The sequence below is a fragment of the Neolamprologus brichardi genome, chromosome 23 (assembly GCF_056152115.1).
Source record: "Neolamprologus brichardi isolate AB-2024 chromosome 23, ASM5615211v1, whole genome shotgun sequence".
Classification (NCBI taxonomy): Eukaryota; Metazoa; Chordata; class Actinopteri; order Cichliformes; family Cichlidae; genus Neolamprologus; species Neolamprologus brichardi.
This window is the reverse complement of record NC_142125.1, coordinates 30,820,552-30,836,474: the sequence shown is the minus strand read 5'-3', so window position 1 is coordinate 30,836,474 and position 15,923 is coordinate 30,820,552. Positions and strand designations below refer to the sequence as shown.

Here is a 15,923-nt window from a genome sequence, read left to right as displayed (position 1 = left end):
AGCACAGTTATATAATGTAGTGGACTAAGTACCAGCAAGAAAATGCAATTTTCTAATGGTGCAAAACACTGTGAAAGACCAGTACAACACTGATGATAGCTGAATCACCACTGTAGCTTAAGTTTGTTTCATGTATTCTGTGCAATGGGGTAAAAGTTTATTTGCGTATATACAGAACAGCACTGGTTCCTGCATGCTATACAATATGATGGGCTCTTGCTGAGATGTCATAATTTAGCCCGACTCTATAGAGAGGATCAGTAGCTTATATGGATTAGAGGTTTTCTTTTTACAAAATGAGTGGCAAAGTCTTTCAGCACTGATGGGGCAGAGTTTTAAAGTTGCAGAATGGTTCACCAGGTTATCACACACATGCCCATGCAGATATCAATCCTCCTTGTCCTCCTCAACACCAACACCCACAAAGCACACAGTAGCCATGCACATAAACAAACATGCAAAGTGCCATCACATGACTGGGCAGGGCCTGTGGGTGTGGCTGGCTTCTCTCTACAAGGATTACAGAGTGAGAGAATTCCCCTGCCCCTCTCCTTTTATCACTTAACAATACAGAGGAGAAACCTGAAAGAGAATGGGACCAATGTCTGGACACAGGTGAGTGTAATAGGGTTATGAGTGCATATACAATGAATCATTCCTGTGTCTTTGAATGTGACTGCGGGTAGAGATGCAGCCTTTTAAAAGCACTAATCCTTCTTACTCAAGAAACAGAGTAGCCTAAGCTTATTTGGTGCTCAGCATTACTGCCTGAACGACATGGCTGAAACGGATCATGTACTGTGTATTTATTCACACAAATTTGTTGTGCATGTAGGATAAGTTTCTACTAACTACTAATTCTAACTGTTCAGTGAAGACTAATAGTGGAATAAACTGTTCCTTTGATAGTTAGCCTAGTTATCTCGTTAAATGCAAACTGCTAAAAATGCAAATAAAAATAGCGTTCTAATTGTTACTGATAATTCAGGTGTCCGGTGTGTATATCGGTATCCCTTTGTTCGGGTATAGTAAAGGACTACAGGTTTAGTTTGGCTGTTCAGTGTACCAGCGTCTGTGCGCGCGCTTCAGCGGCTTGTGACACGCGCGTGTTGATGAGCGGAGACATGCAGCTGTTTTGTAGCACGCTCCGCTGAGCAGCTCTTTTTCAAACACACATCGGGGCGTTGGCTTTTAATCGAGCTATTTGAGAGACTGCGTCTAAGCAATAGCAGAGAACAACACAAGGTCAAAGGTGAGGACAGAGCGTAATGGAAGCCCATGAAGGAGGTGATGTGTCCTCACATGTACCCAGATAGGCAACCTTCAGTTCACGGCGGAGGTTGAGACGTGGGATCTCAGGGAATCACGGCAGTAATCGCAATTCAGGTTTCAGGCTCTCTCCTTTTTTATTTATTTTTTGTCATATTTCACTTAAGGGGTTTGTATGTGGGCCAATAGATTCTTAGAGCACTTTGTCATTGCTTTCATGTTTCCTGTTTCTTTACCTTGTAATTCTAAGAATGGCTGGGGGAAAAAACCCAAACACACAAACGTTTTTTCCAGTTCTTCACCTTTGAATGAGCAATTTCAGTCTTACAAGTTCATGTGACTGGATGTATAAATACTACAAAGTAAATGTGACAGTAGAGTAATTCCATATGAGGTCAATCTGAGAAAGTGTTCCACCTGACGTCCTCAGAAACAGCTGGGGTTTCAACTTTAGTATACATAATGAAGCCATGTAAATGTGCTACTATGAAAAATGTCCAATCTACAGGCCCTTTAAGTCCATAGTAGTGGGTTAAAATTTGGACCTACAAACCTCATAATTTCTTAAATACAGGAAATAACCACACGACAGTCTAAATACTACAACCAGGAAATTAACACTGTCAGAATAGAGACCGTGTTAATTTTTCATGGACTGACTCATAAACGTAGGTCACCATACAAGATAAACTTATTTCCCAGTATGTCGCTGGCAGTCAGTAAACTGAATAACAAACAGTAAAGACCATTGTCACAGTTTATGATATTTTATTGATAAGTCATAAATTCATAAAATGCAAGAATAATTTAAAGATGATAATTAGCTGTTGCCAAATAGTGAAGTATGGTGGCCATTTGGTTCCTGTTAGTTTGTGGGAGGTCATGTTTTAATCATATTTAGGAATGTATATGGCTTTACAGGTCATTTGTCTGACACTGGGAACAACTTCAGATCTTGTGCGTCCCCGTGACTTCCTCTGAGGTTCACAGAGATGAGCGAGGAGGTGGGTCCACTGCAAAGAGACCATTTGCTGTGCGTGGTTCTGCCAGGTGGGCAGGAGAAGAGTGTCACAGTGCATGGACGGTGGGTCATATCACAGTTTAAAAAAATAAATAACTGCTGCAACAGCAATGATTTTCACAAAGTGCAAAACATGTTAAGATAATCCTTAAATTCTCATCTTCACAGTAAACCACTGATGGACTTTATAGTGACTTTCTGTGCAAGTAACCACCTGAATCCTTCGGACTATACTGTTGATATTCTATCTCCCAACAAGAGCAACATAAGTTTCAAACCAAACTCTACTATTGGCTCGCTAGAAGCTGAGAAGATTGTGCTGAAGCCCAAAGGGATGGAGGAAAAACTCAAGGGGCCATACGTGCCTGAGGTAAAAAGGAGGGGGGAAAGTTGTAAAGTAAAATGTTGCTTCATCGCGCTTCATCACAATGAGCATATGTTAAAGGTTGTTTCTCATTGCAGGCAACAATACGTCTGTTGATCAACTACAATAAATCCCATAAAACTGTGGTGCGAGTCGATCCCAAACTGCCGCTGCAGATGCTGCTGCCGTCAGTGTGTGACAAGTGTGAGTTTAAAGTAGAAACAACCATATTACTGAAAGACTCTCAGTCCAAAGAGCCGCTGGACCTGACTAAGAGCTTGAATGACCACGGACTCAGGGAAGTGTTTGCCAAAGACACGGGGGGCAAAGACCTCACTGACCATCATCAGCCCAAGACAGCAGAAACAGGTAGGAAGGATGTGAAAGCTGCTAGTCAGCGGTCCTGTGATCTTATGTCCCTCTAAATATTTAAAAGACCTATGATGTTCTTTACCACGATTTAATTCAGGTAATGTCACACTGGCTTGTGTATGTTATTTTGTTAGGAAAACCTCATTTCTGTTGTCCCTCTGTTGGATAATAATGTTAAAGCTGTACAGCATGAACACAGCAGGTACACATCAGAAACATTTGTTTATGTTAACATCAATAGTTAAAGGCTGAAAGTGGGGGAAAATTAGATGTCAATTACTTTGAGTATGGTACCACTGTTTGTTCTGCCTTAAGTAGTTCTAACACTGCTGCTTTCTGTGGATTTTTTTCCCATGAGTATATGGGAAATGTTTAGAAGCAAAAAACATGAAGCAGGCGGAAACTGTTTGATGACAGAAGCCAGATTCAGCAAACAGTCTAAACAGGACGAGTCCATTCCAGGTTTCACTCCTGTGAAGCACAAAACTCTAAGTCTGCAGTAAACAAAGTCTAAACAAAATGGAACAATTAAAAACTGGAAAAACATGGCTTTGGCCTTTTCTGTTGAGGCTGCAGATGGTGGCTCATAACTGGGTGTCAGCAGCACAAACTCCTGGAGCTAAGCCGCTTGTGTCAACAGTCCAAGGTTGCTGTTTGGGAACCAGTTTGATGGCACAAAGCAAGAGCCATCAAACTGCTTTTATGAACATGATCACTTGATATGAATTCAGTAGTTAAGCTTCATGACCACGTGCACCTGACTGTCTCAGATATATGACGTGCAGTCATCAGCAACAAGCAAGTTTGTCTAACATCATGTGGCATCCATGATGGCAAGAGCTGAGCCTGTTTGGAACCAAAAGAGTTGGCCTGACCCTGCAGTAATGTGGTGTTCCTAATAAAGTATTTAGTGAGTAATTCAGTACCATCAATTTGCACTGTAAACTTTGGAAGAAGAAGCCAAATATTAAACATGTTGTATATGTTATGGGATCCATAGATAAGTTGTTTATTTCTTAAAAAAAACATCTTCCCATGATGCCATGTCTCACAAAACCTTGCTGTCTTAGTAGTCGTAGTCACATATCTTTTATTCCTGCAATACACCTGCTCCTGTGTAAATATTAACCTAATTCATCTGTTTTGGCAACTTTGTTTTCTGTCTGTAACAACTGTCACACCAGCAGAAGTCATCTCACTTCCACTGCAAGGTAACCAACCCAAACAATTTCAAATAGTGGCTCGCCATTTAGGGTTTATACTGCATATCACTTACCGCACGATCTGATATCCTCGTGTTGGTGTTGTTCCCAGATCATCATACTAAAGGTTGTTCCAGGATCAACATTGCAAGTGACCAATCAGAATGTTGTGATGTCATACTTTTGCGACTTCGGGAAAAACCGGCGTAAAACAAAAAACTGTACTTAAGCTGCGAGAAACCGCCTTTGTCCGCCGATCAACGGACCCTAACCCTGACCCTGACCCTTTAATAAACGCTAAGCAGAATTGATGTTGTCCTTGCAACATTGGAATTTCATAAATACACGAATGGGTTGGTGCGCAAAAGAATAACGTCACAATAATGTGATTGGTCACTTGCAATGTTGAACCTGGAACAACATTTTCATGATGATCTGGGAACAACACCAACACGACGATATCAGATCATCCATCACTTACCAATCGGATCCTTTTCATTCCCTAGACCTGCCAAAAAAGGAGAAGAAATGGAAGGAGAACAAAGGATTCTTCAGCTTATTTAGAAGAAGGAAGAAGAAACATGAAATGGTATATTGTCAGTCTGTGATGAAAACGATGTTTGCTTTATTCTTTATTGATCAACTTTTACTGATGACCAGCATTTACATTTCATGTGTAGCAGGGCGCAGTAAGTGCTCCTGCTTCTCCAGGACCCAGGAAACAAGCGGTACTCCGTATGAATTCGGAGAGCATTTCATCTTCCAACACCTTGCCTATAGAAAAGCCCAAGAAGAGGCAAGCCCCCCCGCCACCAGTTGCTGTTTCTCAGAGTGTCAATAACTTCAGCACCTGCAATTTAGGAGGAGCACAGGTTAGTTGGTGGCAGGGATGAAAATGTAACACGACCAGAACATCCTGAAAAATCTTTTTGTTAAAGTGAGAACACTGGTCAAACTTTGAAAGAATAAAGGAACCACTATATAAATGGAAATACTTGGGACATATGCCAATGATACCATTGTGTCTCTGTAGAGCTCTGAAGGATCTACCTTAAGAAGTACCAAGAGGAGGGCCCCACCACCTCCCTGTGCAAACACACTCCAGGAGCTGCTGACAGATACTAAAGGTAAAATCATGAATGCAAAATGGTGGAGCTGGGGGAAAAAAAAGATTCCAGGCCTTAATTGAGATAATAGAGCCAGTCTTTCACTTTAAACTGACAAATTATTGTCAGTCTCATTGCTTCATCTCTTATAGGGCAAGCTGTTTATGTTGCTACCTAGTGGTGACTGTCTGCAAGTAAACAAGAAAACTATGCTTGTGAAGTAATCCCTGTAAAATTGCCCTTTTACAGTATTTCAGTAAAAGGTCATTTTTACTGAAATGCTGTCAAATTGGAAATCAAATGTGTTTAAACAGAGATGAATCCTCAAAACCTCAGATGGGTTCAAGAAAGAAATGAAATTAAGATGAAATTATCAAAGACAATGCCTTCAAATGGGAGATTTGGCAGTTAAATCTGACAAAAAAAACATAGCATTTATCAGTCCATACAGTTGAACCCTGTGTGAAATGACCCAGGGCCTTGTTCATAAGACATATTGGCTCCAGTCTGTCCTCAGCTTCAAGCTTCCATTCCCCTGTATTACTGTCTGAAATGTGTCCCCTGCCTGGCTACAGGTTCTCTGTGGACATGCTTTCTTTTTAATGATCTGCTACAGATTTGGCTCTTGATTTCATTTTTAGTTAAAACTAAGTGAGAATAAGTAAATTGATCACTTTTTTAAAAAAGCTTTCTTTCGTGATCTAAATAACAGTTTAATTGTGAACAGCAGCCTCATTGTCTTGGTTCACTCCTTCGTTTTCTTTAAACCACAACACATGCCACACTGCTGAGCTAGTGTCAATGTGATGCTGAAAAAACAACTCCCAGCCAAAGGTAGATGGACATTAAACACACTCCTGATCTCCTACGCTTGCGTAAACACGATCCCCTACAATCTGATCTTTAACATAACAGGATTTTTGCATCCCTGGCAGAGCATTTAACGGAGTCTCTTCAGTATGAGGTGGTTCTAAACATCTTGGACATTAGTTAGGAAGCTATTAGACTGAAGCTTTTTCTCCTCCCTGCTTACAGACTCTGTGCCATCCCAAGGAGGTAATTGAGGGCTGCTGCTGCTGCTGCCGCTGCCACCACCCCTTTCACTTTTTGCTCTCCTCCTTCCATCACCCTATTGCTCCTCTCAATCTTCTTCCTACGTTGGTCTCTTCTTCCTCCTTCCCGTCTTAGTGGCTTTTGTAGATCCTTTTTAGTGGCTTTTATGGACACACAGTGCCCTCTATAACATTTGAGACAAAGACACAAATGTTGGCTTTATAAAAAGAATTAGACATTTTCAGAGGTTAATGTTAGCTAATGGGAGAATCTAACATAAATTGAGATATAAAGACCTTCACTGCAGCCACCTTCAGTTACTGCCGCATTGAGTTTGATATTTAATCATGGAAAGGAATGCTGTTTTGGGTTCAGATCAGGTGACTGACTTGGCCATTGAAAGATATGCCTTTACTTTTAGGAACTCTTGGGTTGCTTTTGCAACCTGCTTTGGGTTATTGTTGTTGTGTACTTTAGTTTTCCTTTGAACTGGTCAGTGCATTCATTCTTTTTAACACCAGAATATTGATTTAGCCACTTGTAGAGTTTCTGCTTTTTCTCTGATAGGTTTATTTGGATTTTTTATCCTAATGACAGTCTTCCTCACATCTCATATTTAAAATGAGATTACAATGAAAATCTATAAATTACACATTCAAAACTTAAGCTTCAGCTTCAGATGTTATGTTTGCCTCATTTGTCATATCTACACCTTACAATCCACTGTGATGGTGCACAGCACAAAGGAAAAACAATGAACTGTGTTTTTTGTCCCAAAGATTATGGCGGGCACTGTATTCACGCCTTCTACATTTACAAGCTGTACATTTGTGCTGTTCGGCTGTCTGCTTATACTGCTGATCCATATTTCTCTGATAATTCTGTACTTTGCTTTTTCTAATTTGTGTGCGTTTTCCTATTAATGGGTTAGACTAGAGTTAATTATTGTGCCTTTTAAATGATAAAGAAGCCACCAAGAAGAGCATTTGGTTAAAATGAATTATTAATTCTGTTGATTCCAAATTGACTTTTTAAAATCTTGCATGTTTAGTTCTTTCTTTGCTAAATAATATAGTTATGTGTTTTAAAGTATAATGTTAGTCCTTGAAGCTGATTCTTCTGCTTACTCATTTGGACAATACATCTTAAGATAAATGTAACAGTTTTATTATTAAAATTATTAATAATCATATCAATATTTTAATGTATATTTCTGTATACTATGTAAGCCTACATCTTAATGATATACCGTTGCCTCAGAAATAATTTTAATTCTCTTTACTTTTTGCACACAAATTAATAATGTAGCATTCTTTCCCCATCAATCTACATTGAAAAAGCCTAAATGCAAAACTGAAGGACTCAAGAAATGAAATCTTTGAGATGAGATGAGATGAGATCTATGAGGTTATTTAGATCTTTAATTCGGTCTCCTCTTAGGTAAGTTTCTACAAGACTTTGACGAGGTTATTCAAATCAAGGATGGAAAGCATCCTTGAAGCTCCATCTTTAGCTTCTTCTAAGGATGTTCAGACAAAGCTTGGAGTTTACCAAAGGCCTTCTTGTTTGGTTTGCTCAGTCCTTGCTTTATCTGCTCCCAGATAAAGACCATTATTCTCCTGAACTGATACCAACTGTTGAGTGCCACAATATTAACCATTTATAGTCAATTTCTTCATTTAAAGTTATTCCTATGTGTGTGCCAAAAAGTAAGGGTTTTTAATAATTTTGAAGTATCTGCGCACAGATTTTCGGGTCCAAGACCTTTTAAAAATCAATAATTAAGATGAAAACTGTTGCTAAGTCTTTCCTGTTTCTTTAGAAACTGTCAAGTCCCTGAACACTCTGGAGGAACTAAAAGAAAGTGATGAGTCAGAGTGTGTAAACAGATCACCATCTTCACTGGCACGCCCTTTACAGCCAAAGTCAGGATCATCCTCCTTACAGCAATCACTGGCTCATCTCCACGAAGTGGCTGATCCCTATCTGCCTATGTTACGAGGCAAAGACTTCTCCAGCGCCCGCTGCAACCTTGCCAAAGTCCTGATGTCTTCTGTTTCTAGAGAAACACTGGTCAGACGTTTGAAGAACTCTGCCACTTTCCCCAAATTTCAAAATGGCTCCTCCTTTACCCCCATGACCCCAAGGTGTCCGAATAGTGAAGTTTTCTGCACAGATGTTGAATCCGCTTTCAAATCTAACCTTCCAACTGAGAGTGAATGGGAGTATCCAGCTGAGAAGAGGGGGATGACCACTTTTAAAGTTATCCCTCTGAAGAAAACACAAGATCTTACCGGAGATCTTCCAGACCAGTGCTGTATATCATCGGAAGATACCACAGAGAGCAAAACTTCTCATGAGGTTGGGAATAATCAAGCAGATACTGATGAGAAACGAGATTCACCAGACACATCGGGGAGTGAAGACCCTGCACCCAGTCCGGAACCCTCCTCTCAGCAGATTCAGCTTCCTGACAACCTGGCTTCTCCTCCACTTTTGCATGATTTAACTGATCAGAACTTACCCAGTCCACCTCTGTCGGAGGCTAGGGACACCTCTGAAAACGAGAGGGAAGAGGTGGGCTATGAGGTCTCATCAGAGGTGATTTCAGGGTGCAGTTATGGGGAGGTTAATACTGAAGATCACATCCACTCAGAACCTCAGAAGGAATTTGTCGATAATTCCAGCGCAGACACGGACCAATGCAGTGCGTGCGCCAAAGAGACGAAAGTTGAGGAAGTGGTGCAAGAAGAAGAGGAGAAGGAGGAGGGCAGTTTCCCTCCACCTCCTCCACCTGTATTTTTCAATGAAGACATAGTGATAATGGAGAATGAAAGAGAGGATACTACATCCCCTTCTTTGCTGTCCTCCCAAATATCAAGCCCTACAGTTGCCCTGAATGGGCAAATTAATGTATTCAGGGAGGCCCTTCAAGACGAGCCTACTTCACCTAGGCCTGAACAGAACAGTCTGGACAAGAAGAGTGCAGCCCCTTCCAGATTTGCTCAGGCAGTAGCAATAGCTGTCCAGAGATCTCAATGCAGTAAAGGTCCTCAACTTTCCAGTGGTGCACATGGTTTGCTTCCATCACCACCTCGGTCCACATATCAGTATGGTGAGTTCTGTACTCGACTGGTAGTTTAGTTAAGTCTCTTTACTGTGATGACTTACTTAAGAACTCACTAATAATTATATTCACATGTCTGTTTGACTGTCTTCCACTGCATCTCTGCTTACTAGAGGCCCTGTGACTTAGAAACATTTCTCTTATTCTTCTACAGGTGCCTGACCTGCTTCCTCTCAGATGTTTGGATGAAAGTCCTGGTTCACAGTTGAGCCTGACTGTGGACACCAGACTGAATAATTTCTAAGAACATCATCAGTTTTTATTCTTTTCTTTTTAAGGTTTGTGCTCACTGTCAAATGTCTGATTTTTATGTTACAAAAATGATTTATATACATGTTGAGCATAAACATTTTCTGTTACGAAGAAGGTCAAATTCATAGGACATGAGTGAAAATGTCCTGTGTGGGGTTTTTTTGTTTTTGTTTTTTTGTTTTTACCATTTTCATTCAGCATGTGCCAACACAAACACAACTCTACGTGAGAGCTTCTTTTTTTTTTTGTCTGTAATTGCAATTATAGGCTTATTTTCTGTATGTTTGAAATGTATTTTCTCCTTCAGGATGCCCGTTTGTATGCTTCCAGATATCAATAATACTGTAAAAAAGAACCGTCTCATATTCTGGTCTGGATTTTAGTCACCAGGTGGCAGAAGAGCTTAGCTTTTAAAATGCATGAGCCTGACACCATCTCTTTTTGAGATTTTTTTTTTTTTTTATAAAAGCGCTGCTTCCAAAGACAAAATAGACAAAAAGCATTTTATATATTTAACTTAAATTATATGGAACATTATTCTAATACTCAGTTGGGTTTTTTTGTTTTGTTTTGTTTTTTTTCTTAGTGTCAGAGTTATTTTCCCGTAGGCTATTGCTGTTCAAAAATCCATACCCATTCAGGGACATGCCGTGAGTAAGAAATACATGTAATATTTATCAGAGATGAGATAATTTCTTGCATTTCCAGAAAAAAGAAAGGGAAAAAAAGAATATCTTTAGTGGAAGCATGGGTTTTATGCCAAGCATTTCAGCACCTTCCTGAATAAACTCCGTCCACTTTGCTCACATGCACACACAGTTATGTCTTTAATGGACCTATACCTCGGGGCAATACTGCATAGCTATACTTGGGTGCCAAAAGAATCTGCACTACTATATGTATTGATCCAGCCCTGGCCTTAAAGGAACAGCAAGGAGCTATGCAAGACCTAGCCAGAACCGCCTGTGGCTAAAGCTTCTTGTTTGCCAGGCCTGGACTGAGTGGGCTCACTTGAAGACTTTCTTTCTCTTCGTGTCTGTCTCTCTCTCTCTCTCTCTCTTTATCTCTCTTTCTCTAACATTCCTTGCTCCACCTGAGAAGAGAGAGAGAGGAGCATGGGTTGCTGGTGGATGATGGGAGGTGACCATTGACCCTGTCGTGTTTCTGCGGCGCTCCTCCCAGAGGAGATGCCTGGCCCTCAAGGGCACAGCCATGTCACGCTGCCGTTGTCATGGAGAATGCCATTACCGCCCCTAAGGGAAAGAGCCATGTCTAATGTTTACCAAAAAAAAAAGTCTGCAGGAAAAGAAACACACATGCTGGAGAGAAGCTCTTTCTCCTGCCCAAAGCAATGATATCCAATGTAAGTGACAACTCTGGCATTATCCTTTTCCAAGCAGGGAAAGGTTGAATTTCAACCAGAGCACTAATATTCATCATTATTCAGACACAACGAAGCTGGATTTATAACGTGGTATAACAAAAATACTACATGTCATTTCTGATCAAGCATACAACCGTGATGTTATTAGCGCAGGTGAACGACAGAGAGAAAACAGACGTAAAGAGGTTTTACTGATTATTGTCTCTGGAGACGAGGTGAGTGAAATCCTGGAGGACACTTCAGTCACATGAGCACACACAGGTTCAAACACATTAATGAGGGGCCTTAGGGATGAATGCAAGATCACTCTCTGGATCGGTTTAGTTAAACACACCTGAACAAACAAGGAAAAGTGACTGCATGTACAGAACACTGATGGACAACAAAGGAACCTACACGGCAATACTCCACCCTACAACCTCAAAATCAAAGGAAAATCTCTCTCTTAATCACTTACACAACACACAAAATTCATAATCAAAAAATGAAAAAAGTCTTTGATGTTTGATTTCAGTGTTCATGTTGATGTCAATATGAAGGCCACCAAACTGCTTACAGTTGTACTGCAGCTCTTTCCACCAAGATCTTCCTGAATTATAAAAAAATATATATAAATGATTAAAAAAAAGTTATAAAAAATACTGAAAAAATTATACAACGAAGAAAAATAAATGAGTTTTTTTAATAAAGAGAAAATGGGCAGTTAGAGTGGGTTCATAAAAATCCAAAATGTATCATGTATGATCAGGATTTTGAAAGCTGTTCTGCACCAGCAGCAGCTTCACATCTAGTGGGGAGTAAAACTGGTTTTAATAACAGAAGAGAATTTCAATTATCAGAAAGAAATCTGTTAATTTTCCTGGCATTTCTCACCACTTTTTTTTTTAAGAAAAAATGCCTCTGATGCCAGAAAAAAAAGATCCAATAAACAAAACAGGTTTTAAAAACTAAGAAATAACACAAAAAGCTCCAGGATTCACAAAGACGGGCTCTGACATGGGTTTTAATTAGTGGCATGATGTCCTCTGGTCACCTGGACTGGCTTATGTGGCTGTCGTGTGATTGTTGGGGGTTCTTTCTAATATTTCAGGGTCTTTGCCTTACAATATAAAATGGCTTGAGGCAACTGATGAGGTGAATTGGTGCTTTATAAATCAAGTTGATTTCAGTTATTCAAAAAAAAATGTGTCCAGTTTCGTAAAGCACGCATGTCCCCTGATTGGAGCATCTTTAAATACACTTACACTTGCATTAAATCCTGTAAGTTGATGAATTCTGCTTTAGTTGAAGACGCCCTGAATGCATTTAGCACTCCACTGAGAAAAATTTAAATTCTGCCATTTTTATACAACACAAAATAAGTGTAAACATCTGACTTGGCCCACATACTGCGCTGTGACTACAACTAAAAAACTCCAGCTGGAATCAATAACATAATAGCTGGCCCACACAAATCGAGGTAATGCTATTTATCATTTATTTATTCCTTCATCTCTTCATTCATCTCTATTTAGTTCTCCATCTGATGTATCTGCCTCGTGGTTTAAAGATGCCCACGAGCTGGTAAAAGTCGGAATCTGATTATAAAACAGTGAGCAGGCCCGAGGCTTGCTTTGCTGGATCTGCCGTGTCTGCATGTGTGTAAGGGGTGCACATGTGCATTGTAGACTACTAATATATGTGTGTTTACATGGCACCTCCATGCTTTGGTAGAAATAATCAATAGATGAATCACCCAAAGCAGTGGAGCTCTCCCCAGGCAGTGTGGTGCAGCTTAATGCTATTCTTTCCATTCACCTTGGGAACGGCATCCATCAGGCCTCCCCCCAAAGTGAGGTACACTTGCCTAAAACATCACCAGTGCTTGAGGGGCTGCTTGGAAAATGATGCAGGGAGAGCGCAGTTGACCTCTCACCTCCTCCATGTTTTCGCTCGCTTCCCTCCTCTTTGGCGGAGCGGCAAATCACAGAGTTCCTGCCTCATTGGCATTGTCAGGCGCTTACAGTAGTGTTTCTCTGTATTGTGCTGGTGGTTAACTGGTTCAAATGTTATGGAAATGATATTTACCTCTTCTTTGATCCTGTAAACTCCAAACAGGCAGGCTGCCCCCCCCCCCCCCTTCCCCCTCCGTTTGAGGGAAGAAGGACTTACAGTAAAAGCAACGCTATAAATACAAACGAGAGGGAGAAAAATAGACGTCTGAAACGGAGCTCGGTGGTATTAAAATCAATCAAATATCTGAAATTTTCTACTTGAGCTGATGCCTTTTTAAATCACGATCCACTGTTGCTTGTAGGACACAGCAACAATTTTTGACACAAACCACAAAGTCAAACCAATTTGATTAATGATGCTTGACAGCTCTCTATAAAACAAACTAGAAGCAAAAGCAGAAGCAGCGTTTGACGGCTCAACATACAGTGGTCGGCCCCTATTGCTTTGTGATAGATAGTGGACAAGCTCCATCTCGCCGTCATTTTTCTTCATTCACCTCTTATCGCTGAGACCTGAGAGAGGGAGAAAAAAATGCAGCTTTCTTCTGTGATGAATGGTCCACATGTCTGATTCAGCGCGGTGACAAACTGACACAATCACAGCAGATAATATGTCACCGGTGGCTGTTTCTTTGATCAAAACACAAGCCCCTTGGCCCCTGATTCTACTTAGCGAAACAAATGCAAAAACAATGCATTTCCTCCTCCTGATGATCACCAGTGTAGTGCATCCTTCATTCTAATCAGTCTAATAATCACACCTCTTAGCCGTGAGCTCACTGAGAATGTGCTGTGAGGCTTGTAATGCCCATGCAGTGCTTATTCACAACCAAAAGGGGGCACAGTAATCCCTGATTCAGATTAGTACCATTAAGATGGATCCGAGGAACGCGCTGACTTTGATGGTTGTATTGAGACGTAAACCCAGGAGAGTCACAGATAATTGGTGAAGTTGATGGATATTTGATTTTCACTGTGACAGAATAAAACAACTCAAACTGCTGGAAACTATCTCCATTGTGAATCTCATTATTATTATTATTATTTTTACCTAACTTTGTAGAACTCTGCTCATTTTATTTTTAATAAGTAGAAATCATGACCTAAAAAGTGTTTCATTTTAACATGCATCTCAGTGAAATAGCTCATGTATGGAGGGACCCTGCGATATTTTTGAGGAAAGGGATATTACATTTTATTAAGTACTCTGAACCTACCGATACACTTCTGAGAAGTAAAAGCAGATTCTGTATAACATATTTTACAGCAGAGTATTGAGACTATTATGTGAGAAAATTGATTTTTATAGTTGTGCCTTCGGCAGACTTATTACACCCACATGTAGGATTTAGTATTATGTCCTCTACATCACCATGCGATCTGGAAAAAAATGAGGTCTTTACAGTCAAGTTTGAGGCTAACATCGAAACTCAAATTCAAAAGAAACTCAATATGAGTGAAACTTTACCTGTTAACATCCATCAGATCAATGGTGATCCACTGAGGAATCGAAAAAGAGGAAAGGTTTGGTAAACTTCCTGTTTTAACAGAATTTCCCCTGTTTGGAACACCCAGAGCTTTTAATAAATAAAATGGATCTCCCAGTTTCTGATCTTTTGCTGATTTACAGTAGCATGTGGTTAAAAAAAAAACCCAACCCCAATTCAGATGGGTGGCCACTGATCTGGTAGATGTTTAGATTATAAGGAGCAAGTTAATACATAATCACATGTTCCCAGCAATGCTTGTCCATCCATGCATGCATAGAGACTATCTTAGGTAGGTGTACCTAGCCTGTATTAGGTACACCTACAGTAACTTTAAAGGAGTCTGACAGGGCTGCACAGTTAACATTATTCCACTAGTTGACAACTGCAGACTAGAGCCTAAAGCTTCTTAAATGACCGGGTGAGAGGACCGGGGAGAAAGCAACATGCAAATACATTTAATAAGATCTTGAATATTAAAGAATAAAGTTTTAATCCTTTTTAATTGTTGATTACATGGTGAGAACAAAGCAGTGACAACATTTGTTTTCTAGTTCTGCATCCCGCATGTATTTGATATAAACAAAAATTCTTGCAATAATTGATCAGGTTTATCAGCATTTACGGTCTTATTCACAGGCCTCTTGATGGAGCCGCAGCACTCAGCAGCAATCCTAAAAATAATAGATTTTTTCCTCTTTTTTTTCTCTTTTTTGTCTGTCATCATTAATAATTCATCTCTTTTCTTGGATGCTAAAACAACAACAAACAGAACAACAGCTCGGATAATGTATTCAGTCAAAAGCTCATTGTCTGGGGGAGGAGGAGAGGGGACAGCGAAAATGTGCACTGGAGTGAGACAAGAGAGCACCCCAACAGGGAGAGGCTCAATGTCACTCTGCAGCAAGGCGGGAAGGAAGAAAAACAAACGCCAGAAGGGGAAAAAAAATGTAAAAAAGGGAGCGGAAGATAGAGTTTGTAAGTCATAAAAGCCCAATTAGAGGCATTAGGGTCCTCAAATGGAGGATTACAATGAATAATTTGTGACTGCAATTTTTTCAGGCTGATTGTGCCATTAATGTTGGTGACAAAAAAGGATATATTTTTGAGAAGGGCTTGTAGAAAAGCTTTCAATGCATGAGAGAGAGACAAAAAACAATAATTCAAGGTTACATGTACGCTGTGCCAAATCTGCTCCGCGGTCCTCCATTGACTCAGCTGCTTTTCTTTAAATCTCTTCACTCCCCCGTCACCCCTTCATTCGGAGTAGCTCGACCTTGAATGTCTCCGGT

At 40.2% G+C, this 15,923-nt stretch overlaps 1 protein-coding gene across 5 annotated transcripts; it reads left to right on the top strand.

Moving 5' to 3' along the window:
* Positions 1-522: 522 nt before the first annotated feature.
* On the top strand, positions 523-10,534 carry cobll1a (cordon-bleu WH2 repeat protein-like 1a). Of its 5 annotated transcripts, none has more exons than XM_087836136.1 (10): positions 523-615; positions 2,191-2,353; positions 2,459-2,660; positions 2,753-3,023; positions 4,214-4,237; positions 4,735-4,817; positions 4,909-5,100; positions 5,262-5,355; positions 8,210-9,502; positions 9,669-10,534. In XM_087836136.1, exons 2-10 carry the CDS (start codon positions 2,262-2,264, stop codon positions 9,674-9,676), a joined length of 2,259 nt encoding a protein of 752 aa, XP_087692262.1. In that variant the 5' UTR covers positions 523-615; positions 2,191-2,261; the 3' UTR covers positions 9,677-10,534. The 5 variants fall into 5 exon arrangements, with proteins under 5 accessions (XP_087692262.1, XP_087692264.1, XP_087692260.1 ...); XM_087836138.1 differs by having other exon boundaries at positions 4,211-4,237; positions 4,912-5,100; XM_087836134.1 differs by having other exon boundaries at positions 4,211-4,237.
* The last annotated feature ends 5,389 nt before the right edge of the window (positions 10,535-15,923 follow it).

Coding starts and splice junctions, on each gene's coding strand:
- cobll1a (XM_087836134.1), top strand. CDS start 2,262: ATGAGCGAGGAGGTGGGTCCACTGCAAAGAGACCATTTGCTGTGCGTG. Junction 2,354..2,458: donor AGTGTCACAGTGCATGGACG/GTGGGTCATATC, acceptor TCATCTTCACAG/TAAACCACTGATGGACTTTA. Junction 3,024..4,210: donor GCCCAAGACAGCAGAAACAG/GTAGGAAGGATG, acceptor CTGTCACACCAG/CAGAAGTCATCTCACTTCCA.